Source organism: Talpa europaea (genome assembly GCF_964194135.1).
Source record: "Talpa europaea genome assembly, chromosome: 13".
Lineage (NCBI taxonomy): Eukaryota > Metazoa > Chordata > Mammalia > Eulipotyphla > Talpidae > Talpa > Talpa europaea.
The window spans coordinates 52,485,971-52,509,170 of record NC_140080.1 but is presented as its reverse complement, the minus strand read 5'-3'; the positions used below and the strand labels follow the sequence as shown (position 1 = coordinate 52,509,170).

General features: G+C 39.8%; 1 protein-coding gene across 5 annotated transcripts in view; it reads left to right on the top strand.

The window, feature by feature from the left end:
• The window catches only part of PTPRM (protein tyrosine phosphatase receptor type M), a gene marked incomplete at its 3' end in the record, with an annotated part of 796,072 nt that overhangs the window by 344,574 nt on the left and 428,298 nt on the right, over positions 1-23,200 (top strand). For all 5 annotated transcript variants that reach the window (XM_084252855.1, XM_084252854.1, XM_084252853.1 and 2 more), the window contains exon 5: positions 4,138-4,253. In XM_084252855.1, the coding sequence (XP_084108981.1) occupies positions 4,138-4,253 (116 nt within the window). The remainder of the gene's footprint in view (positions 1-4,137; positions 4,254-23,200) is intronic.

Genomic DNA, 23,200 nt, shown 5'->3' with positions numbered 1-23,200 from the left:
CCTGCTACCTAAGTGTACAGGCGTAGTACCAGCGGGCACAGAGCAGGTTCTCTGTGATCCAGGCAGACGGGTAAAGAAGAGTCCTGGAGCCTCAGTGGCTTTTTCAGGCTTTTATTGATCTTTTTACATCATTTGTAGTGCAGCAACCAGATACATGACAGGCAGGGGGATGGGGGCCGAGAGAATCTTCACTCTTTCTGGGCACTCTGGCATTCTCTAGTGGTCTCTGTTCTCTGCTACCGCTGCTTCTACTATGGCTGGCATCCCCCTGACACTGCCCTTAGATGCCCAGTCTCTCAGCCCAGATTCGCCCATTCACACATGCCCACACCCTGCTCCAGGTGTCCGCCATGAGGCATGCATGCAAGCCCACAGATGTCTGTCATTAATACTAATGGCAGGAGGGCGAAAAATCCTGACAATTTTCACTTGCCCCACAACAGGTTATCTAACAATCCATAGAAATTCGGGAGTGTAGCTGTGCAAAGAAAGAGGAAGGAGAGGGCCCAATGGACTGTGGTGGGGGATTATTGGGGAGTTGGTGGTGAACATGGTGATATGATAACATATCTGAAGCGGCATGACCCTATACCCTAAAACATATACAGTGTTATAAACCAATATTGCCTCAATAAACAAACAAAAAATCTGTCATCCCAGACTTGTAATATATGCAACACAGAACATTTGATTTTGTAAGGGTCTAAGGAAGAGAATTCACAGAAGCTTTGTGGAAGGACCAACATTTGAGAAGGACCCTGGAAGAAACTAAAATCCCAACAGTCAGCTGGGGAGCCAGTTCCAGTGGACTGAAGACCATGTGAAAGGCAGGCATGGGGTGCGAGGCATGCCGGGGCAGTGTTGCAGAGTGGGCTGTCCTGGGCTTTGGTTCTGACACTTACCAGCCAAATACCCATAAGTACCCCCATATGGATAGAAAAGTTTCTGGCACATACATGCTCCACAAATGTTACTTTTTCCATTTTCTAAAAGTGGTAGTATTATAGGAAGGAGAGGGGCACCCCACAAACCTGCTGCTCTAAATAGGTTCTGCCATTCCGCCACATCAACACAAAACATATGAGACTTTAATGGGAAGTAACTTTAATACAATTAGTAAACAATACAGGAAAGGCAAAGAATAAAGTTTCTTAATCAGCACCCACAGTTACCCACCCCCTCGTGTGTTTTAAAAGTCCACCCAAACAGGATTGGCCCAGAGCAAGGAAGGCTCCAAAGCCTGCCACAATTCCTAAGCACCTTCCAGTGGAGACACACAGAAAAGGATCAGAAACAACCATACAAGTCTGGGAGGAAAAGAGCAAAATCAAAATCAAAATCCAGATAAAAACCACCACTGTCACCACAAGTCTCACCCACATCTGTGTCACCCAGTCTATGACCAAAAGACAAATGCAGCTTCTTCATGTGCCACTCGGCTCCATGTGCCTCCTCCAGGTCTCCTGTCTCTCCATCCTGCTTCCTTCCTTCCTCAGACTCCTCTGCAGCTTCCTCTCCTCCCTGCTCAGCTCCACCCTCCCTTGGGGAACCTCTCCCTTTCTTGGGGACCACCCTGTTACAGTAGGTCTTTCAGCTTCTCAGGAATAAAGAGTAGAATTTTTTTTTTTTTTTTTTACTTTTTACTTAGACCATTAAAAGGCATTATGCTTGAGCAATGAAACTAAAAAAAACATCTGCTCAGTGAAATAAGCCACAACTAAAACATAGAGAGGGCCTCCCTGGTGGCGCAAGGGGTTAAGACGCAGCCTATGAAGCTACCCACAGCCACTGCAGCAAGAGTTCGATCCCCAGCCAGGGAGCTACCCGCATGGCACAACAGGGGCATGGCACAAAGGGGCAGAACAGCACAGAGAAGAATCTCTATGATCCTATACACATGGGTAAAGGAGAGTCCTGGAGCTCTTGGTAGCTTTTCATGCTTTTATTGAGTTTACCAGGTTCACGGCAGGTAGGGGTGCCGATGAAACTTCACTTTTTCTGGGTTCTCCGGCATTCTCTCATGGCCTCTGCTTCTCTGCTGGTTCTCTCCTCGTTCTCCTTCTGGTGGTTCCGTTCCATGCTGCCGCCCTTATAAACCCCGTCTCAGCCCAGGTGAACCCACATAAGTAAGCCCACACCCCACTCCAGGTGTGGCCATTCAGGCATGCATTCAGGACCACAGAGGTCCACAACTAAACATAGAGAGGGCATCCCTGGTGACGCAAGGGGTTACGATGCAGCCTATGAAACTGTCCACAGCCACTGTAGCAAGAGTTCAATCCCCAGCCAGGGAGCTACCCACATGGCACAGCAGACCTCTCCGGACTCGCCCGCTGCTCCCCTTAGCAGTATATTTCAGTCAGTCTGCCTGTTCTGTTCCTCACAATATCTCTGGTGAATCCCCTCACCCCCCCACCTCTGGCCTATACCCCAGTTCCTGTATGCATAAAGAAATAATCTTTTATTTTTAAAGATTTATTTATTTATACAAGAATTGGGGTACAGGCCAGATGGCACGGGAGGATGAGAGAATTCACCAGAGACAGAGCGGGGAACAAAACAGGCAGACTGACGAAATACACTGCTGTGGGGAGCAGCAGGCGAGACAGGAGAGGTCTGCTGCACCATGTGGAACCCTCTCTGGCCGGTCGGTATCAAACCCACACTGCAGAGGCTGCGGACAGCTTCGCAGTGTGGTGCTTAACCGCCTGAGCCACCAGGGAGGCCCAAGAAATAAATCTTTCAAAAAAGAAATAGTAGGGCCTCCCCTGGTGGCGCAGCGGTTGAGTGCTGGGCTGCGAAGCTGCCTGCAGCCTCTGCAGCGCCGGTTCGATCCCCTGCCGCCTTGAGGGTCCCACATGGCATGCAGACCTCTCCTGCTGCACCCGCTGCTCCCCTCAGCAGTGTACTTCGGTCCTTCTGCCTGCTCTGCTCCCCGCTCTGGCTCTGGTGAATTCTCTCACCCTCCTGCGCTTCTGACTGTACCCAGTGCTTGTATAAATAAATAAATAAATCTTAAAAAAAATAGACAGAAAGAAAATACAATATATATATTAAAAAAAAAAAAGAAATAGTAGTGCTAGATTATCATCTACAGGTACTCAGTTTTGGGGCACACTGAAAGTGTCTAGATGTGACCTAAAGACACGTTGCAATAGGAAAAGCTGACAAGGCATAACAAATTTTTTTTCTAGTCATTATGTAGACTTATTTATCCCTCCCAGAAAATGCTATGTTCTGTTCTCTTCTGTTTCTACTCCCTAACCTCCTCTCTTCCCACTCCTTGCAATTCTTTCACCCTATCGTAGTTGTGATAAGATCATTTTTACCTAAAAATGTTATCATACAATTTAATTCCTGACCTATCATTTCAGTTCCTTGACATGTTTTCAGTGAGCTGCAAAAATTTTTCTGTGCTTCCCTTATCAAATAAAATTAGCTTTTATTTAAACAGCTGTCCCTTATGGACAATTGTATGTTTACCAGACCTAATACTCTTTCGCATTTGGAATCATTCTTTCTTCTTGAATTGGAAATAAGAATCAGCAAAAACTGCAATGCTCTGGCAGTCCCAACATAATTTCACAGTGTCTTTGTATAGGGATAGTATTTTTGGTGGCTGGGAAATATTACACAAGTAATACTGCATACCAATTAGTTGTATTAAAGTATATATTTCACACAGTTCTTACTTGGCTTAAAAAGTTTCCTTGACAACATCATTTAACTTCGTACTGTTCTTTTCATGTTGCTAATATAAATATCTAATATGTTTTTGTTCAAAACATCAATTAAGCCTCAGTATAATCTTTATTAATACAGATCTGTTATTACAAGGAGACTGCTGAGCTATGATAATTTGCACAGCAGGAACAATAAAATATCTTCTTTCTGTTTGGTTCCTTCCCAGAATTCCTGGTTCTTTATTCTTGCACCAAGCATACCAACGCCATCCACAATATCTTTCACAGTCATAATGAAATCCTCAAAGTTCTGGAAGCAGGAGAATTGATTTCTTCAAAATTATTTTCTTCAAACAAAGCAAAAAAGTCTGAAATTGCAGATAGGTTTAAAAAAAGACACATATCAATTATAGATCTCAGCTTGTAATGCCTTTAATTCTTTTTCTTTGTGTAGCCAGAACTCCCCACTTCCTGAGGATTCAGAATGTGGAAGTCAATGCTGGCCAGTTTGCCACCTTCCAGTGCAGCGCCATCGGCAGGCCCATGCAAAGCGACAGGCTCTGGTTACAGGTACTGTGCCTCATCTTCCCCAGGCTCGGGTTGGTTAATGCCAAGTCGCTAATGGAAGATTGACACTTCCCTTCTTTGTTAATAAGTGGCCAGTTACTAAGAGTTCTAAATAAACTTATTCTTCATGGATCTTTTTTGAATTTCTATATTTCCATTTTGTATATACTTATCCAACTTGCTTTAAAGACCTGATTGTTAAATTACTTTTAGAAGAGTAGATTAAAGTACAAAATGCGGTACCTCTTACATGCCCTTCCTTTGAGGAAAAAAAAAAAAATCAAAGAATCACACACACACACATTTATCTTTGTAGTATGAATTTCCACAGCAATATGCCTGAAATTAGAAATTAATGGTACATCATTTACTTTGAAGCATTAAAGTAGACATCTTTCATGTCATCATAATTTGTGCTAGTTGTTTTAGTCTTCGGCTTCTGCCATATGGCATGTGGATTCATAACTAGATTCATGGTCTCAGAAATTCTGACAGAATGAGCTGTCCCCTGTAGCAGGGATTCTACCCGCTTCTTTAAACTCTAAGAAATGTCTTCCTTTTAAGCATGAATGTTAAAGCAGGCTGCTCATTTTTCACCTTAACTAGTGCTAAACCCTCTCCCCTTTCTTTATAAATCCTGTTGTTTGTTTTGTTTCAGTTTGGTCAATTGCTTATTTTATTTTTCCACTAAACTGTTTCATGTGGAAGAGGCTTCCCGTGTGGGCCTACTGCGCGCCCATCCAGTCCACCCTGGTTTCCTCTCCATGTGCTGCCGTCTCCTCTGCACATACCACCTCCCGGCTTCCCTCCTGCCTCTTCTGCACTTCAGTCATGATTGTGATAGGTCACACACATTTTCTGTGGTACTCTGTACTTTTTAAATCCCTTATCCCTTTTAATCATCATGCCTGAAATATATGATCTTTATTATTCTTCTGTGTCGGGGGAAAATGGGAAACAGTCAAATGTACTTTCCCAAAACGATCCAGTAATGTGTTGGCAAATGGTGAATGTACTCTGAAAGAAGGGGTGTCTGGTTGAGTCCTGCCCATGTGATTCGCAGTCCTTCTACGTTGCTGGCACTCTCTTTTCTCTCATCTTCCTGTCCTTGTTAGAAGTTCCCCTTGCCAGAAAGAGCGGTGTGTGCTCAGGGCTGAGATCCTGTGTGCCAAATTTATATTTCCTGTTTCATTCTCTGTAAATGTTTTGTAATCATTATTTTAAGAACCAGTGCTTGATAACTGGGCTAGCCCTCATCTTTCGTAGTCAACCTTCCTTTTTATCCCATTTACCAGTTATTTTAATGTCTTGGTGTGACATATTCAGAATTACTTCCTTAGTGGTTGTTGGGTATTGAATGTGATCAAGATTGGCTACCTATGGTAATTGATGATGAGATGGACATTTTTAATTGACATTTTCCACAAATTATTAACTACCTGTTTGAAATGAAACAGTTCTTATAATCTTTGATTTTTCTCTAGAAATTTTAATTTTTCATGGGAAAATATTTTTGCCCCTAATATTTGTATTAAAGTTGCTTGCGAGAACACAATATAAAGCAAGATCTCAACTCAACAGTCTTAGATACAACCCAAAATTTATACGCAAGTTGAGCACATGATCTTATCTTTTAGTTTCTGCAGGTGCCCTGGAATTCAGCTGCTCCTGCTTTAAAATGATTGCTTTGGGGATCTTCTATTACAATAGAAGGCTTTATTTTAGAGAGAATCTGTGGTGTTGTAGAGGAAAAGCTAGCTACTCTAATGAAAAAAAAGTAAACACAAAATATTATTACTGATTCCACTGCAGGATCACTTGAAGAATCACTTGAAGAATTTGGAAGAAATGCCTGGTCTATAATTAGATTCTGGGCCCTCCCTGGTGGTGCAAGGGGTTGAGTGCAGCACTGTGAAGTTGTCCACAGCCTCTGCGGTGCGAGTTTGATCCCCGGCCAGGGAGCTATCCCACGTGGCACAGCATAACTCTCCTGCCTCACCCGCTGCTCCCCTAAGCAGTGTACTTCGGTCTATCTGCCTATTCTGTCCCCGCCTCTGTCTCTGGTGAATCCTTTCACCTCCTACACCTCTGGCCTCTACCCCAGTTCTTGTAATCATAAATATTTTTTTAAAGATTTGTTTATTTATTTATACAAGCACTGGGTACAGTCAGAAGCATGGGAGGGTGAGAGAATTCATCAGAGCCAGAGCGGGGAGCAGAACAGACAGAAGGACTGAAGTACACTTCTGTGGGACCTTCACCGGCAGCCGGGATCGAACCGGTGTACAGAGGCTGCAGGCAGCTTCGCAACCCAGCACTCAACTGCTGCACCACTAGGAGAGGCCCGTAATCATAAATATTTTTAAAAAACTAAATATATACTTAGATTCTACCTCAATCATTCCCAGTATTCAGAATTTTGTTAAAGTCTCCTCAAGTGATTCCTTTCAGCCTCCAAAGTTGAAAATCACCAGTCTAAGCAAAATGTAACACATGTCCAGAGTGAGGAAAAGACAAAAGACAACTATAAAGTATAACTGGTACCTGTATTCGATAGCCTTGATAAGACTCCTGTTGAATTCCCCATGTACTGGTTTTCTCTTGGTTTGTTGGTTTCTTTCCTTCCTTCCTTGCTTCCTTCCTTGCTTCCTTCCTTCCTTCCTTCCTTCCTTCCTTCCTTCCTTCCTTCCTTCCTTCCTTCCTTCCTTCCTTCCTTCCTTCCTTCCTTTTTCTCTCCCTCTTTCTCTTTCTCTCTCTTTCTCTCTTTCTCTCCTTTCTCTCCTTTCTTTCCCTATACAGTGCATTCACAGTGATGATAAATTGTTTTACAGCCAACCCATTTAGGCCTTTTTTTGTCTTATGCCCAATTTTTTCTTGCCCTTTTTGTCATCAGATACTGCAGTTTTCTGCAAGGTTATATCAAGAAGGAGAAGAGGATGATGAATATAGAGCTGTTATGCTTTGAAGTTCTAAATGAAACTTAGTTTGTCCTAGAATCAGTATGCTATTTGGTATGTGAATCTTTGTGATATTAGAATAATTTTACAGTTAAATAATTTATTTCCTCTGGTTGGATAGACATTTTGTGAAAAGATGTTTATAAAATAGGACTCGAGCCTTTCACTTGCAGGATGTTTTCTGATAACCTCTATTTGTGGAGTGGTTTCGGTAGCAGTGAGGATTGCTACAGATGGTGTCACAGGGCGCTCCTGCCCTGGAGCCCTAGCCCTTTGCCTCAGGCCATTTTTTAAGTTGTGGGGAGAAGCTTCCTGGAATCATAAAACAGGTCTTTCTAGGGTTGGAGTAGGATGTAGGGGCAGGATGGCACAGAGCAGGACATCTATGACCCGAGCAGATGGGTTAAAGGAGAAGAGATTCCTAAAACCCTCTGTGGCGTTTGGCTTTTGCAGACTTTTATTGGGATTTACCAGGTACATGGCAGACAGGAGTGTTGGGGGGCCCGGAGGCTGGCAGGCCTCCCAGAAACCAGTAAGTCTTCACACTTCTTGGGCTCTCCAGTACTTTCTCATGGCCTTTGCTTCTCTGCTCCTTTTGCTCTGTTTTGTTCTCTCTGTTGGTATCCTCTTGATGCCACCCTTATAAGCTCAGTCTCTCAGCAAGGGGTACCTACCTATGTATGCCAACACCCCAACACGCCATCAGGCATGGACTCAGGACCACAGGGATCCATCATCAATCCTAATGGCAGGAGGGCAGAAAAGCCTGATACTTTACCTTACCCTACATAGGAATATAAATATTTTTCATTTATTAATCTCATGCTATAACAATTTCAAATTTAATCTAATGCTATAACATTCATTATTAATCTAATGCTATATCAATTTCAAAATTAATCTAATTCTGAAACAATTTCAAAAATGTTTTTATGTATATAAATAATTCTGGATCTTCATAATAATTCTGTGATCCAAGCAGAGCATTGAATGAAAAAGATTTATTTTTAAAAATTTATTTATTTATTTATTTATTTATACAAGCACTGGGGACATTCAGAAGCGCGGGAGGGTGAGAGAATTCACCAGAGCCAGAGCGGGGAGCAGAGCAGGCAGAAGGACTGAAGTACACTGCTGAGGGGAGCAGCGGGCGGCAGGAGAGGTCTGCGCGCCATGTGGGACCCTTGCTGGCAGCCGAGGATCGAACCGGTGCTGTAGAGGCTGCAGGCAGCTTTGCAGCCCAGCGCTCAATGCTACACCACCAGGGGAGGCCCTGAAAAGGATTTTTTTTTAAGTTTTTATATAATTTGAGTCTTCCCAATGGTAACTCAAAATTTAGAAATCAAAAATATATCTTTTATTTGGGAACATTGATGTTTTAGAATATAAGCATTTATAATAATTTGTGTTACAATCTTTTGAGTCTATAAAAGATACTTTGTGCAGAGTTTTACGGTGTGTCCCAGGGTCCCATACTGTATTTATAGATAAGGAGTTTGAGATACTAGATTTTCCAAGATCATAAAGGTTAAATGGCACAGTTGTGATTACTACAATCGTTTACCATTCACCACTGATTAATTTCACTATACTACTGTCTTTTCATATCCAGAGTTAGGTGACTCGGTAATATGTTCTCACCACTTTGTTAGAAGACTGTAGATAATATCACATGATTAACATCAAGGAGCCAGCCTGACCATAGAAAAAGCATTCGCATATTACATGTATGTTTTTATCTGCATCTACTAAAATGGCCAATGGTGTGCTTACTTACAATACAGGTTAAATATGCTCCCTGCCAGAATCTTTCACAAAAGCATAGAAGTAAACCTGATGGTGACACTAATGAAGAAATGTTGATGAATAGCAGATGTGTCCCATCTGCTTATATTTTGTCCACCTTATCTGTGAGCCAAACAGGTTATTGCCAAAGTGGGTTCAGTTTTTCCAGCATACAAAATAACAAAACGCTGCTTATGAATGTCCATTATTACAGTTGCAAAGTACATAAGACACCTTCCAGATAATGCACAGTAGAAATACAGCATCTATAGAGTGCTTTTATTTAGTACAAAACTATAGTGCAATGAATTTGCTGGAGATACTTTCTGTACACATGCAGAAATGATCAGATATGACAGTCTGTACATGTGACAGAGACTATTACTGCAGGATACTCTCAAATGAAAGATATTTGTAAAATCATTCAGACACCCAGAGCAGGAACATATTTCTTATTATTATCAACTTTCCGATCACTTGTGGAGCCTACATTTTGATAATAACTTACAGTGTGTTATATGCAAGATGCTGAGAAGAGAAAATGGAATTTTGATGTTCTTTTTATCCTTACATATTGTTTGCTGATGGATAATTTCTGAGTTACATATTTTTATGCAGTTATTGACCCATTAAGCCAGATATGATTGTATAAAATACCGTAATTTTTTCAATATTCCAAAAAATATTATTTTGCATATCCCTGCATCTCTTGAGAGCTAATATTTATAATACCTATCGCAAATCTTTTCAATAAATAAAAATGATCTCTAAAGCTAGTATTGATGTTTGTAAATCTGAAGATGGCTTATACAGTCTTTCCCAGAGATGCAAGCCACCTCACCAACTTCTCCTGCTTCTGATCTGATTTGGACATATTTGTAACTTTTGATCTTCAATTAACTGTGGAAACATTGCAGAGATGTTGCCATTCCTTAATCTTCTTACTCAGTGTCTCAGGTCAAAGGCTATAACAAACATTTCTGGAGACTGGAAGTCAATTATTTTGATGCCAGCTTGGTCAGGTACTTGAGAATGGCTCCCTGGTTTGAGATTTTGTCTTCTTGCTGCATAATCACACCCTCCTCTGGGGCTCTGCATCCCCTCAAAGGGCTCTAATCCCACTAAGGGGGCTTCACTCACATGATTCCATCTAACCCTAATTCCTCCTAAAGGCCCACACCCAAAACTATCATATTGGGGATTAGGTTTCAACATAAAATTTGGGGGTGGACAGAAATATTCCATCTGTAAGCACTCCACTGCCACATCGAACTCAGAAGTGGAAGTAAATGGTCCAGCCTTCAGGACAAATGGCAGAAAGCAAGGAAGCAGTGGAGAGTCTTTTCAAGTAGATGAATGAGAACTTTGATCAAGCTAGGAACTGGCATGTGCATGCTGGATGAATAGCAGCTAGTGGAGGAAGCTGGAAAAATAATTTTTCTCAACAGAGCTGAGCAGTCACTATTATTATCAAATAGCTTAATTTTTTATCATCACTAAATTATGCAACTTATGAATTATGAACAATCTTCAAATAAAATTCCTCATTTTATTTTTTTTATTTTTTAAAGATTTATTTATTTATGCATAAAAGAACTGGAGTGTAAGCTAGCGGTTTGGGTGATGAGAGGATTCACCAGATAGAGTGGAGAGCAGAACAGGCAGATGTACTGAAATCCACTGCTGAGGGGAGCTGCAGGCGAGATAGGAGAGGTCTGCTGCACCATGTGGGTTGCTCCCCGGCCAGCCAGGAATAGAACTCATGCTGTAATGGCTGGCAGTAGCTTGATAGTGCTGTCTTTAACCCCTGCACCACCAGTGAGGCCCAAATTCCTCATTTTATTATTGAGAGAATTCCCTACCAGGAAAGGTAGGGACTTAAATACAGTCAAATATCCAGTTATTTTATATTTATTAAAGATGTGTTCATTTTGCTAGTGAAAGTGAATTCTAAGTATGAATATCTGCTTACTTACACATTAGCAAGTTTCATCACTTGGACATTTTTCTGATTAACCTTGCTTCAAATAATGTCGGTCTTTTCACCAAATGTTAGCAGATATGTGAAAAGATGTTACCTTTAGAAATATCATAGCACAATATAAATGAGCTTTACTTTTATAGTGAACAGAGCATGGTGTTTATTAAAAGTAAGTCACCAGGGCCACCCTGGTGGCACAGGTGGTTGAGCACAGCATTGTGAAGCTATCCACAGCCTCTGCAGCGCGGGTTTGATCCTGGCCTGCTGGGGAGCTATCTACATGGCATGGTAGGCCTCTTCTGTCTCGGTCACTGCTTCCCTCAGCAGTGTATTTCAGCCAGTCTGCCTGTTCTGTTCCCTGCTCTGTCTCTGATGAATCCTTTCACCCTCCTTCACATCTGGCCTATATCCCCATTCTTGGGGAAAAAAAAATAAGAAGTAAGGCAACAGACCTCTCCTGTCTTGCCTGCTGCTCCCCTCACCAGTGTATTTCAGTCAGTGTGCCTGCTCTGTTCCCTGCTCTGTCTCTGGTGAATCCTCTCACTCTCCCGCACATCTGGCCTATACCCCCTTTCTTGAAAAAAAAAAAAAAAAAGTAAATCACCAGAGTAACATTTTAAAATGATTTCACAACTTGCATCAATTCACAAAATAGAAATGGATTTCTATGAAATAGTCTCTTAAAAATGCTGGTTGCAGCATTGCTCCTGGAATAGGTCCTGTCACACAACAAATGCTCAGAAAATACCTGCTCATGGACTTGGCTTTCTGACCACCTGAACAAATCAAATGTCTCTTCTAGGTGAATCACCAGTGTCTATAGTTGGACCTGCAAAACAGGCACAGGAAACAGGCAATACAGTTATTCTGAGACACTTGCTCTGGGCCTGTTGTTCATGCCCACCAGGATGGTCTTTGACAAGAGGAGGATACATAAGACCTGGTGGTGTCTCATCTGTTGTTTCAGAACATACAGCAAATATCATAAAAAATTATAATAATTTTAGAAGCTATTGTGGTCAATTTATCATCTTTCTTAAACCTTCATTAATTGTACAACCCAAATCCCACTTTAGGGAAAAAAAAAAAGTATTGCCATAGGATCTTAGCTAAAAGCAGTAGAAATATACCTCTATGAAAGATAATCCACTTAAGTTCTTTCTGTGGGAGCAGACCCGTGTTGTAGGAATTGATGAATAAAACATAGCCTACCCATTTTTTGTGTGGAATATAAGGTGATATAAATTCTCAATTTTGGGAGATTAATTTTCTAAGAATAATATCCACTTGGGTTAAAGCTTTGTTGATCTAGAGATTTTTTTCTTGTAAGAGTTAGGTACATATTTCCACTTAACTGGGAATGAGCTACCCAATTCTGATAAAAGACTTTTCACCAGTATAATAAATTTTTCACATTGCTTTTCTGAGCTCAGATAATTTCAGGCCTTTTTTTTTTTTTAGAGAAAAAGGAAAATTTAAGATTTTGTAACTTAAAATGATTCTTATTAGAAGAGCTCCTCTAAATTACAATGGAATTTGGCTAATGAGTGAATACATTATAAACTGTATTAAAGGTGTTCACATGACTGCAACAGATATGTTTGAAATAAAATCATTATATTTGCTAAGCACTGGCTGGTGTCGGGAATGCTACCAGCCTGTGTCCCGGTGGTTTCCCATTGGTCCTTAGGAGAACTCTCTCATATGCCCATTTATTGAAGAAAATGAGGTTTGGGAAGCTTCTGTGATTTTTTTCAGTTTCGTGTTGGTAGTAATAAGAGCTGGATTTGAACCAGGTTGTCTAAATTCAGAATCTACATGCTTAAGCAGAATGCCTCTTATAAAGTGCAAAGATCCAGACATTTCCTTGTGGATTTCATAAACATCAGGGAGTAATTTAAGTGATAGCTTTTATCAGAATTAAAATTAAAACTATATTCATTTTTTGCATTAAGTGATGCATACATTTGGTCAACCTTGGTAGGTGACTCTTAGTTTTCTTTATAGATCACGAGGGGACAAATCACAACTGTTTATTACAGCAATTTTGTTATTATATATAAAAGCCATAAAATGACTTGAAAAGAAGTAAAATTATGGTTCCCTTGGCAAGCTTAACTTGGGTATTTTATGCCATATATATTAAAGCATAAATTTAACATCACTTACCATCAGAAAATACCAGGATTGCACAGAAGACTGTCTTCAGTTGCTATAGGAACCATTTGCTTCTTAAAATTTTGAGTGGTTGAATTCACATCCATTATTATTTTAGTCGGTTAAATATCCAATATATATGATTCAACATTGGATATTCAGACTGAAACCACTAAAAGCTTTCAAAGCACATTCCATATGTTTTAACTAGTATGATTTTTGATTACCTTAATTTAAAGGTAAAGATTTATCTTATATGGATGAAATAGCATGGCATGTCTAGGTAGATTCTGGGAGAAATTGATTAATTAATTTTACTTTGTGATACTACCTTCATCAAAAAATATGCAAGCAGCCTGTACTTCATATAGGAGGCTGAAACAGTGAATGGGAGAGCATTCTACACAGCAATCTGAAGGTCTCAAGGCTAGGATGTGAAATTGAACTTTGAAAACTGCAGGTCAGGATGGGTCAGTGTGGAGGGCAAAAGAGAAAGCCATCAAGCACTCATCTTAAAGACTGCTTGCTTTGGAGCAAGAACCATAAATCCTGTGAAAGTCATTTATTCTGTTTCTTTTCTCATATTCAGCACAAGGTTCACTTTTTTTTTTTTCTCTTACTTCCAAGAATCCACAGCTTTATCACCAGAAGGGAAGACAGAGATGGCCACATTCTGGAGTCCCTTTGATTGGGGTTGAGAGTGCTAACTCTGCCTCTTGTGTCTCAGTGTGACCATCGGCCTTGGAGGATGGTGCTGAGGAGTTTAGACACTGTTAGGAGCTCTAGTTTTCCCCGTTCCATTCTTATTTTTGGAAGAGGGAAAAAAATAGAAAAGATTTTGCCAAGGAGGTCTACATATCTGCCTCAGGTGGTCCTGAAAATCCTAGAAGACTTCCAGTCTGGTAACATGGAATTTTGTATATAAAAAGAGAGAGGGGAGTTTACTTGAGTCCTTCATGGAGATGGGAAAGCACTTGGACAATTTTTGATGGATTTTAATTTTTAAAACATCTGGAAGTGGAATGAAGACCAGATGATGTTATTCTCGTCCCAGCATCACCCAGAGACCTGCCCCCAGACACCTCTGTGGGCACTGGCAGACACCTGCAGCTCCTACTGAGGATGAGCTTTGAAATCACAAAGCAGTTTGGTTTCTCTTCTTCATCTCTCCTACTTATAAATATGTCATCCTCCATTCTCTTCATTCAAAAGCAAGGGAATTGGTTAATGTCCAAAGGTGATACAAGTATGTTTGTCTCTGTTATAACAAGTGATGTCCACTAAGCATAAAGGACAAATAACAAATTAGTGGAATTTCTGTTTATTCTTAAGATTTGGAAACTAGTCATTACCTTTGTTCAAGAAAAGTCTAGTACACATTTCCTGTGTGCTAGGTATATAACTATTAGTTATGTAAATGTTACAGAGTAAGGATGCTAACCCTTCTCTTTGCCAAACTGCATGTTCTCTTCAACTGTGGTGGTAACTTTACCCTGTAAGTAGCCTGATTCTTTTGTGGAAAGTAAGTGACACCTGGATAAAACAGTTAGTTGATTCTTTTAGCAGTAGAGTATTACAAGTCAGCAGCAAAACTATCTTTTCCTGGGAAAATAATAATGATTAAAAGAGTTATTCAAACATGGGAGATTATTTTTAATCATTTTGTTGAATATTTTTCTTTTTATTATATTTTATTGTAGAAATTGTAAATATAGTCAGTATTAAAGAGAATAATGTACTGAGTTTAATATTCTGAGCATCCAAATGCAGAAACTAATAATAAGTGGCCAATTGCTTCATGAATACTTCCCCCTGCTTCCCCTCTGATTAGTGTGACGCAATCTCAGTCATCATATCATTAACTTCTCTAAAACAGGCTTGGCAAACTTTTTCTGTGCAGGGCCAGATAGTATATTTTGCAGGCAGATGGTATTTGTTACATGTGTTCTCTTGCCCCGTGATAGCATGGAAGCAGCCAAGGACAGCTCATCAATGAATGGTGTCCAATACCAGGAACATCAATATTAATAGTCAAATTTCATATAATTCTCATTAGCACAAGATATTATTCTTCTTTTGATTTTTTTTCAAAAATTTAAAGACTATACAAACACTTAGATCTTACAAGCTGTAAAAAAAAATCAACAGCAGTTTGGGTTAGCCTAAGACCCTGCTATTAAAGATAAGAATATTTAAAATCATTATCACCACCCCTGTAAAAAGAGTCAGTGTACATGTTTCCTTGATTGTCTTCTTTTAGCAGTTTGTTTGAATTGTAATTGAATGAAGTTTCCACTTTACAATGATTAGTCTCTACCTCCTAGTCATCTTTAGGTTCTCGATCCACTCACTTCCCCCCCATTTGGGCCTTAGCTGTTGTTGAAATTGTGTTTTTCATGTTGAGTTTCCTATATTTTGATTTTGGCTTTTTGCTTTCTGATTATTATTACTTAATGTGGTCTTCCAGCAATAATTTTTGTTGTTGTCGTTGTTGTTTCTAGCAGGTTTTGTACCTTTTTGTGTTATCAGCCACCAATGATCACTTTTTTTTTTTAAGATTTATTTTGTTCATTCAAGAGCTGGGGTACAGTCCAGATGCACAGGAGGGTGAGAGGATTCACCCGAGACAGAATGGGGAATAGAACAGGCCGACTGACGAAATACACTACTGAGGGGAGCAGCAGGCGAGACAGGAGAGGTCTGCTCCCATGCCGGCAGGAATCAAACCACACTGCAGAGCCTGCGGACAGCTTCACAGCGCTGTGCTCAACTGCCTGCACCACCAGGGGGGTCCCCAATGATCACTTTTAAGTTCATTAATTCGTTAGAGGTTGCAGAGTGGTCCAGTTCTAGCAGGCTTTCTTTGTTTACTAATTAGAATACTTCCAAATAGAGGGCCTCCCCGGTGGCATAGTGGTTGAGCGCTGGGCTGCCAAGTTGCCCGCAGCCTCTGCAGCGCTGGTTCAATCCCCAGCCGCCGGCTAGAGTCCCACATAGCTCGCAGATCTCTCTTGCCCCCCGCTGCTCCCCTCAGCAGTGTATTTGGTCAGTCTGCCTGTTCTGTTTCCCGCTCTGGCTCTGGTGAATTCTCTCACCCTCTCTTGCTTCTGACTGTACCCAGTGTTTGTGTAAATAAATAAATCTTAAAAAAAAAAAAGTAAAAAAATAAGAATACTTCCAAATAAAAAAGCTACCATAGTAATTATTTTGTTACCCTGATACATAAATAATAATGGGAAGATGGCATAAATGCTTAATACTTTGTGTTTTTAGCAAGTTTTTTTTTTTTTAAATAATGGAATTGTTCCTTGGCATCACATCAAAGTGGCCACAAGTATTTATTGTTATTATTTATTTTCCTTATTGTTGCTGTGGTCATCATCATCATTGGCTTGGAGCCTAAATAAAATTCATTTGATGTTTCTATCCATTTCACTTATCTGTATCGCTGCTCATATCATCCACTCCTGAATAGTGGGACTTATGATGATTCCTGTCTGAGGCTATCTTGGATGACTTTCTTGCTTTCTGGTATGACAATCAACTTGTTCAATATGTTATTTTCTCCATTTCCCACCTAAAACCTGGGAACAACCGTTTTTCCAGGGAGCTTTGATTTCTTCTGAGTGGGAACTGGTCATTAGAGTCTATAATCTGTGCACAGAGGTTCCCATTACTATCTTTTACTGTTTCTGGTTCTTCCCATTGGCCAGAGCTAGAATATGTACATGTTGCACACATTTAAAGATAAAATATGTTTTTGAATGTTTATCGACAATTCCAATTCAGATGCAGAGCTATGAGGCTTTTAAACTCCTTTACCTTATCTTTATCTTCTTTCAACTTTTCTCAGAAAATACTGTGCATTTTAAGTATATTGATCAGGCAGAAATGAAGTTCTTAACCAACCATGTTTATAACTATAGCGTCTAGTCTTTTAGGTTATCAGCCAATAGCTCAGACACTGCCACCCTCCTCACCTTCGAGAGCCATCATTGTGGTACTGAGGTAAAGGAGATGGAGTCCTTACCTGATAATCCTTACAAACAGGAAATGTCCATTAGTGTCCTGTTCTTTAGTTTGATGTTGTCCCTACCCGCGGGATTCGTAGGCACGAAAAGAGAAGGGCTGAGGATTGAAATGAGGGGCTTGAGACAACTTGACGCTAGCGTTTCCTTCTTTATTTTCCCTTTACCTTTCTTTTACTTTTCCCTGTCTTTCTACCTTCCCTGACCTTCTCTCTGCTCCTCTCGCGGTAACCTCTCTCGCAATAATCTCTCGCAATAATATCTCGACCTTCTCGTGGTTCTCTTCTTATATCCTGGGAGCTCCTCCCATCGTACCTCCCAGTCTCATTTGATTAATTGGAAACACCTGTGGTTTCTCAGCAGGCAAAACGGTAAAGCAAAACTTAATGGCACGTGTGTTGCGCAACACGGCGCATGCTCCAGGCGGCTCCGGACAGATGTGACTGGGTTAACCCAGTCAATAGTTGGTTATTTGATTTTAAGATGATATAATTTGTAATATCATTAATATTTCTAATTATTTCACTTATCAGTATATCCTATATTAGTTTGAAGAACTTCTAAATAAAATTCAAACAAAAAGTTGGTTACCTCACACTCATAAATTGCAAATATGTAATGAAATGAACTGTGTAAATATCAGAATTAGATTCTAAATTTCCATAACCCAATTTTAACTTGAATATGCCTATAAAAGTATATATTCAAATATTATTATATTACTTTGACTATATGTATATTATTTTGCCTATCTGTATATACAGTCAGTTAAAGTATACTTGTCAGTATGTATTTATTCAGAACATAAGCTAACATAATTAATAACTTCTGGTTCTAGTATTCCAAATGGATAAATATTTGGGTTAGCTTGGTTATAGCCTGAAAATTAAAGGTGAACAATATCTTAATTATTAAAGTAGAAATTAAAATTTAGATACACCTAGGTATACAAGTATTAGATTAAAATTACACAGTGTTTTAAATGAAAGTATTCCAGTCTCATCTTGTGTTATTTGTGATCATAGTAGTACTAATTTCAATCAGTATCTTACTAGTGGGCATATTTGAAAGTAGGCTAATACACACTATTTTCCCTATTAAGTAAATGAAAGCGCATTTTAATCCCCATCTGTATGGCTGAGGATGACTGGGTTGTATCTTCTCTAAACTTGTACCTCAGAGATGCTCCAAATGCCTGGGATTGATTAATTTGCTCCAAGCGCTGCTACCTTCCCAGACCTCAATTTCTTTCAATCATTGCTCTGATTATAGCAAAACTACTTCTGAAAGACTTAATATGTATCTTTTTGCTGGTAAATTACTGCTCATTTAGAAGTCCTGGAGTTAGTTCTTGGCATAAAGGTTGTAAGCCTAATTTAAATAACTATCAGTACTTTTTTTTCTAGCCTGCTCAAATTGAAATACATGTGCATTTAAAGGTACTCTTGCCTTTATCCAGAGCCTTATTTAACACGCTAAGATCATTGCCTTTCAGACATCACCATTATGATTGTCTCATTAAGTTAATGAAAGGTAGATAAGCAATTTCCTAACAATCCTGGACATTCAGGTGGCAAGTGTTGCTTCGAGTGTTCCCCACAATTGTGTTCTAGGCTCTTGCTCACTGAACTTTAATATTCTCAAGAATATTATAATAATATAACTGCCCATCCTGCATGATTTCTCATTGTCCTGATGTAATGCTATTAAAAATATAGACCTCCTATTTTTGGCAGAGCTGCTTCCTCCTAACTCTGAAAATTGAAAGAAAAATGGCTAATTAAGTTGGCCATCTCTACAAAGACACATTTTCATCATTTTGCTCTGCTAGAACATTGTTTCCTATAGTTCCTTGGTGCTCAGGAGTAGTAGAGGTAGTAGACTTAATGTGTATGTCTGTGTCCATCCCTGTGATGGAAAAGGCAGACAAGGAAAGGTCTCAAGAGCCTCCCCTCCCCATCCCCATCCTGCAGCTCCCTTTCATCAGAGAAAGGACTGGCTGCTACTCCTTCGCCTTCCCTGTTTAATTCTGACCCGAGAATGGATAGCTGGGGAAGAAAAAGAATTTTAGAAATCAACTTGTTCAGTCATCCATTCAGTGCCCTTTTGATTTGACCACCAAGCTTAGGATGCACCTGCTTGACTTTAGGGCTGGAGATACAACAGTTTAAAAGGCTGGCACAGCTCCCTGCCTTTGTGGGACTTGAATGCTTCTAAGGAGAATAGGCCATGGCTATAATAACCAAAAGTTTTATCACATGTTACAAAGTGATCAGTGGTATTCAAATAGGAGGAGCTGGACAGGATGTAGGCAGCGCATTTTAGTTTCATGTAGGGCTCAGGAAAGTGTCACAGAGGATGTACCTGAGCAGAGACTGAAAGGAGATGAGGAACGTGTGTGTCTACTAAAACAATTTAATTAGGTTAAGAAATGTCACAATCTTCATATTCCTTTACATGATGGTGTTCTTACATCATTGTCTCAGTTATCTACTTGTAAACTCTGATTTGACAAGGAAGTGTAGCGTGGATTTATAAACTCATTGTTTCATTGAGTAGATAAAAGTACTTTCTATCCCATTTTTGTTTCATTTCTGTGATTAGAATTGTCACTTGTACATTTGGTAAGACTTTGTCAAGGGCACATGAAGATGTGTGGGAGGAGCCAGGCACCAGGAAGTAACCTCAATATGAGGCTCTAGAAATGTATTTCCACATTGATGCTAAGTAGTCTTGGACTCCAGCCGTTCACAAGTTTCTAGCCCCCTCAACTAACCACTCGGTGGGGGAGCTCTCTCTCCCACTCAGTGCTTTTGATTCTCCTCCACTACCCAGCTCTGGACTACTCTTTTCTACAGCTTCTCTGCTAACTGTACCAATGCAGGGCCTGATGATACTGTGGGGTCTGACAAAATTCTTTCAGCATTAAGAAACAAGATTATTATTAAAGTATGAATGGCATGATTTCAAAGGATAAGGATAAATACCATCTAAGGAGTGGATCCTTTTAACTCTCATGTGGGCACTTGTTCACTCTGATTTCTGGATCTCTGTCCCTGTCCTGGCTGCTGTCTCTGGTCCTGCTCTCCTCTCTGCTGCTGCTTTCTCCTGTGACTTCACCCAACTCCACTTCACAACTTTCTGACGTAGTCTCTATGTTACTTCTCTGTTCTTCTTTTATGTGTAGCTTTTCCCTCTTTTGCCCTTTATTCTTTCAGCATCCCCACTTCTCTCTCCCCATACTGTCCTGTCTGCCCTAGATTTCGGTGGTTTGTTCTCTGCTCATTGCTTTCAGCTTGCTAAGGTCAGATAGTTACTAGTCTTTAGGCAACTATTTTAGGTCACATTTTCAATGATCATTCAAAAGATGTTCCACTTGTATGAAATTACAGATAATGTTACAAATTTAAATAATACACATCAATCTGCGTGATTTATCTTGTAGATATTTAAATAGTGTCATGCATCCCTAATTCTAAGTATACATTTGGTTGTGCTGCATGCTCTTCAGTTAAATTATTTTAAGGATACTTAATCTCACTTTGTCTGTTTTTCTAAAGACTTATTTTATTTATTTATGATACAAGAACTCGGGTGTAGGGCCTCCCTGGTGGTGCAAGGGGTAAAGCACCGCACTATGAAGCATTCTGCAGCCTCTGCAGCACGAGTTCGATCCCCAGCAGGCCAGGGAGCAACCCACATGGCGCAGCAGACCTCTTCTGTCTTGCCCGCTGCTCTCCTCGCAGTGTATTTCGGTCAGTCTGCCTGTTCTGTTTCCCACTCTGTCTCTGATGAATCCTCTCACACCGAAAAAAAAAAAAAATATTGACCAATTCTCTGTCCATTTTACTCTGAAATATTCAAAAGGAGTTGTAAAATAACTTGATTTTAGGAATCATTTGACTGTTCTTTTAAAAAATTCTTATAGGGCCTCCCCAGTGGCGCAGCAGTTGAGCGCTGGGTTGCGAAGCTGCCCGCAGCCAATGCAATGCCGGTTCGATCCCCGGCCGCTCCCCGGCCACCAGAGGAGGGTCCCATATGGCACACAGACCTCTCCTGCCGCCCACTGCTCCCCTCAGCAATGTATTTCGTTCCTTCTGCCTGCTCTGGCTCTGGTGAATTCTCTCACCCTCCCGTGCTTCTGACTGGATCCAGTGCTTGTATAAATAAATATTTAAAAAAAAATAAAAAAATAAAAAATTCTTATAAATAGATACTTTTTGTAAGCTTTCTATAATCATCGAAAAAAGTTAATTTTTCTCTACTCCCTTTAGTCTATTAATTTTACTTTTATTTTTTGAGGGGCTTACAATTTTACATTTTCAAACCCATTCCCAGCAAGTAGGGATTTTTCTAACATCATTTATAGTAGTGAAAAATATAAATGACTTAATGTATGGCAATAGGGAAATAGTTCCATAAATATGAGCTACAGCCATAAAGTGTGAAACCTTAAACTTTAAAAGCATGGTTTTGAAATTACTGAGTGCTATAAAAAATTCTACTTATAGCACAGGAAGTTTTTTTTTTTAAGATTTATTTATTTATTTTTATTTATGTAAGAGCTGAGGTACAGGCCAGAGGCTCGGGAGGGTGAGAGGATTCACCAGAGACAGAGTGAGGAGCAGAACAGGCAAATTGACTGAAGTACACTGCTGAGGGGAGCAGTGGGCAAGACAGCAGAGGTCTACTGCGCCATATGGGTAGCTCCCTGGCCAGTAGGGAATCGAACCCAAGCTGCAGAGGCTGCAGACAGCGTCACGGCACTGCACTCAACCCTCTGCACTACTAGGGAGGCCCATCAAATTTCATTTAAAATATGCAATCCAGACAAAATTAAAATGTTATAAAATATGTATGATAGTTACCTCTACATGAGAATACCATGCAGTTTTTTTTTAATGTGCTTATTTTATTTCCTAGATTTAAAAAGTTTTTACACTAAGTATTTGAATTTAGAAATCATTTCAGTCATTACTGTCCTGAAGGATAAACTTTGTAGATCTGCACTGTGCTGGGTGTATCTGGTGTTATTAGGTTTCAACAACATTCCACCATGTGGATTCTGTGTTTGCTCCACCCTGCGTTTCCCTCCTCTGTCCCTGCTCTAACTTAACACATCTACTTTGTGCATGTCTCTTTTTCCATTCTCCACTTAGTTCACCAAGTGCATTTTATTTGCAAACATTTTTAGCCTGTAAGCCAGGCTATTTCAGGGAAGTCTTCAACTGTAGATGCTTAAAACTGTTTGTGCTGTTAAGCTGCAGTAAGTACTTAGGACTTAAAAAAAAAAAGTTACTATATATATATATATATATATATATATATATATATATATATGAAAATATTCTGAATACATGAACCTTTACCCAAGATAAGCTGAGAGGGCTTTTTCCCTGATTGTCTGTTTTAGAAATATTAGTAATGAAAGGTCAGTCAGTGATATTGGCCAATTCTCTGTCCATTTTACTGTGAAATATTCAAAAGGAGTTGGAAAATAACTTGATTTTAGGAATCATTTGACTGCTCTTTTAAAAAATTCTTATAAATAGATACTTTTTGTAAGCTTTGTATAATCATCGAAAAAAGTTATTTTTTCTCTATTCTCTTTAGTAATTTTACTTTTATTTTTTGAGGGGCTTACAATTTTACATTTTCATATATATATATATATATAAAATACAAAGTTTCTCACTTTGACTGTTTTTAAGTGTACAATTCAATGGCATTACTTGCATTCCCAGTATTATGTTTCCATTACCACTATTTCCAAATATTTCTTTTAAAGATTTATTTATTTTTATACAATAATTGGTGTACAGGCCAGAGATGCAGGGGGCGGGGGTGGGGTGTATGTGAGAGGATTCACCAGAGAAAGAGCAGGGAACGGAACAGGCAAACGGACCAAAGTACACTGCTGAGGGGAGCAGCGGGCAAGACAGGAGAGGTCTGTCCCGTCACATGGGTTTCTCACTGGCCAGCCAGGAATCGAACTCATGCTACAGTGGCTGCAGATTGCTTCATAGGTTGTGTCTCAACCCT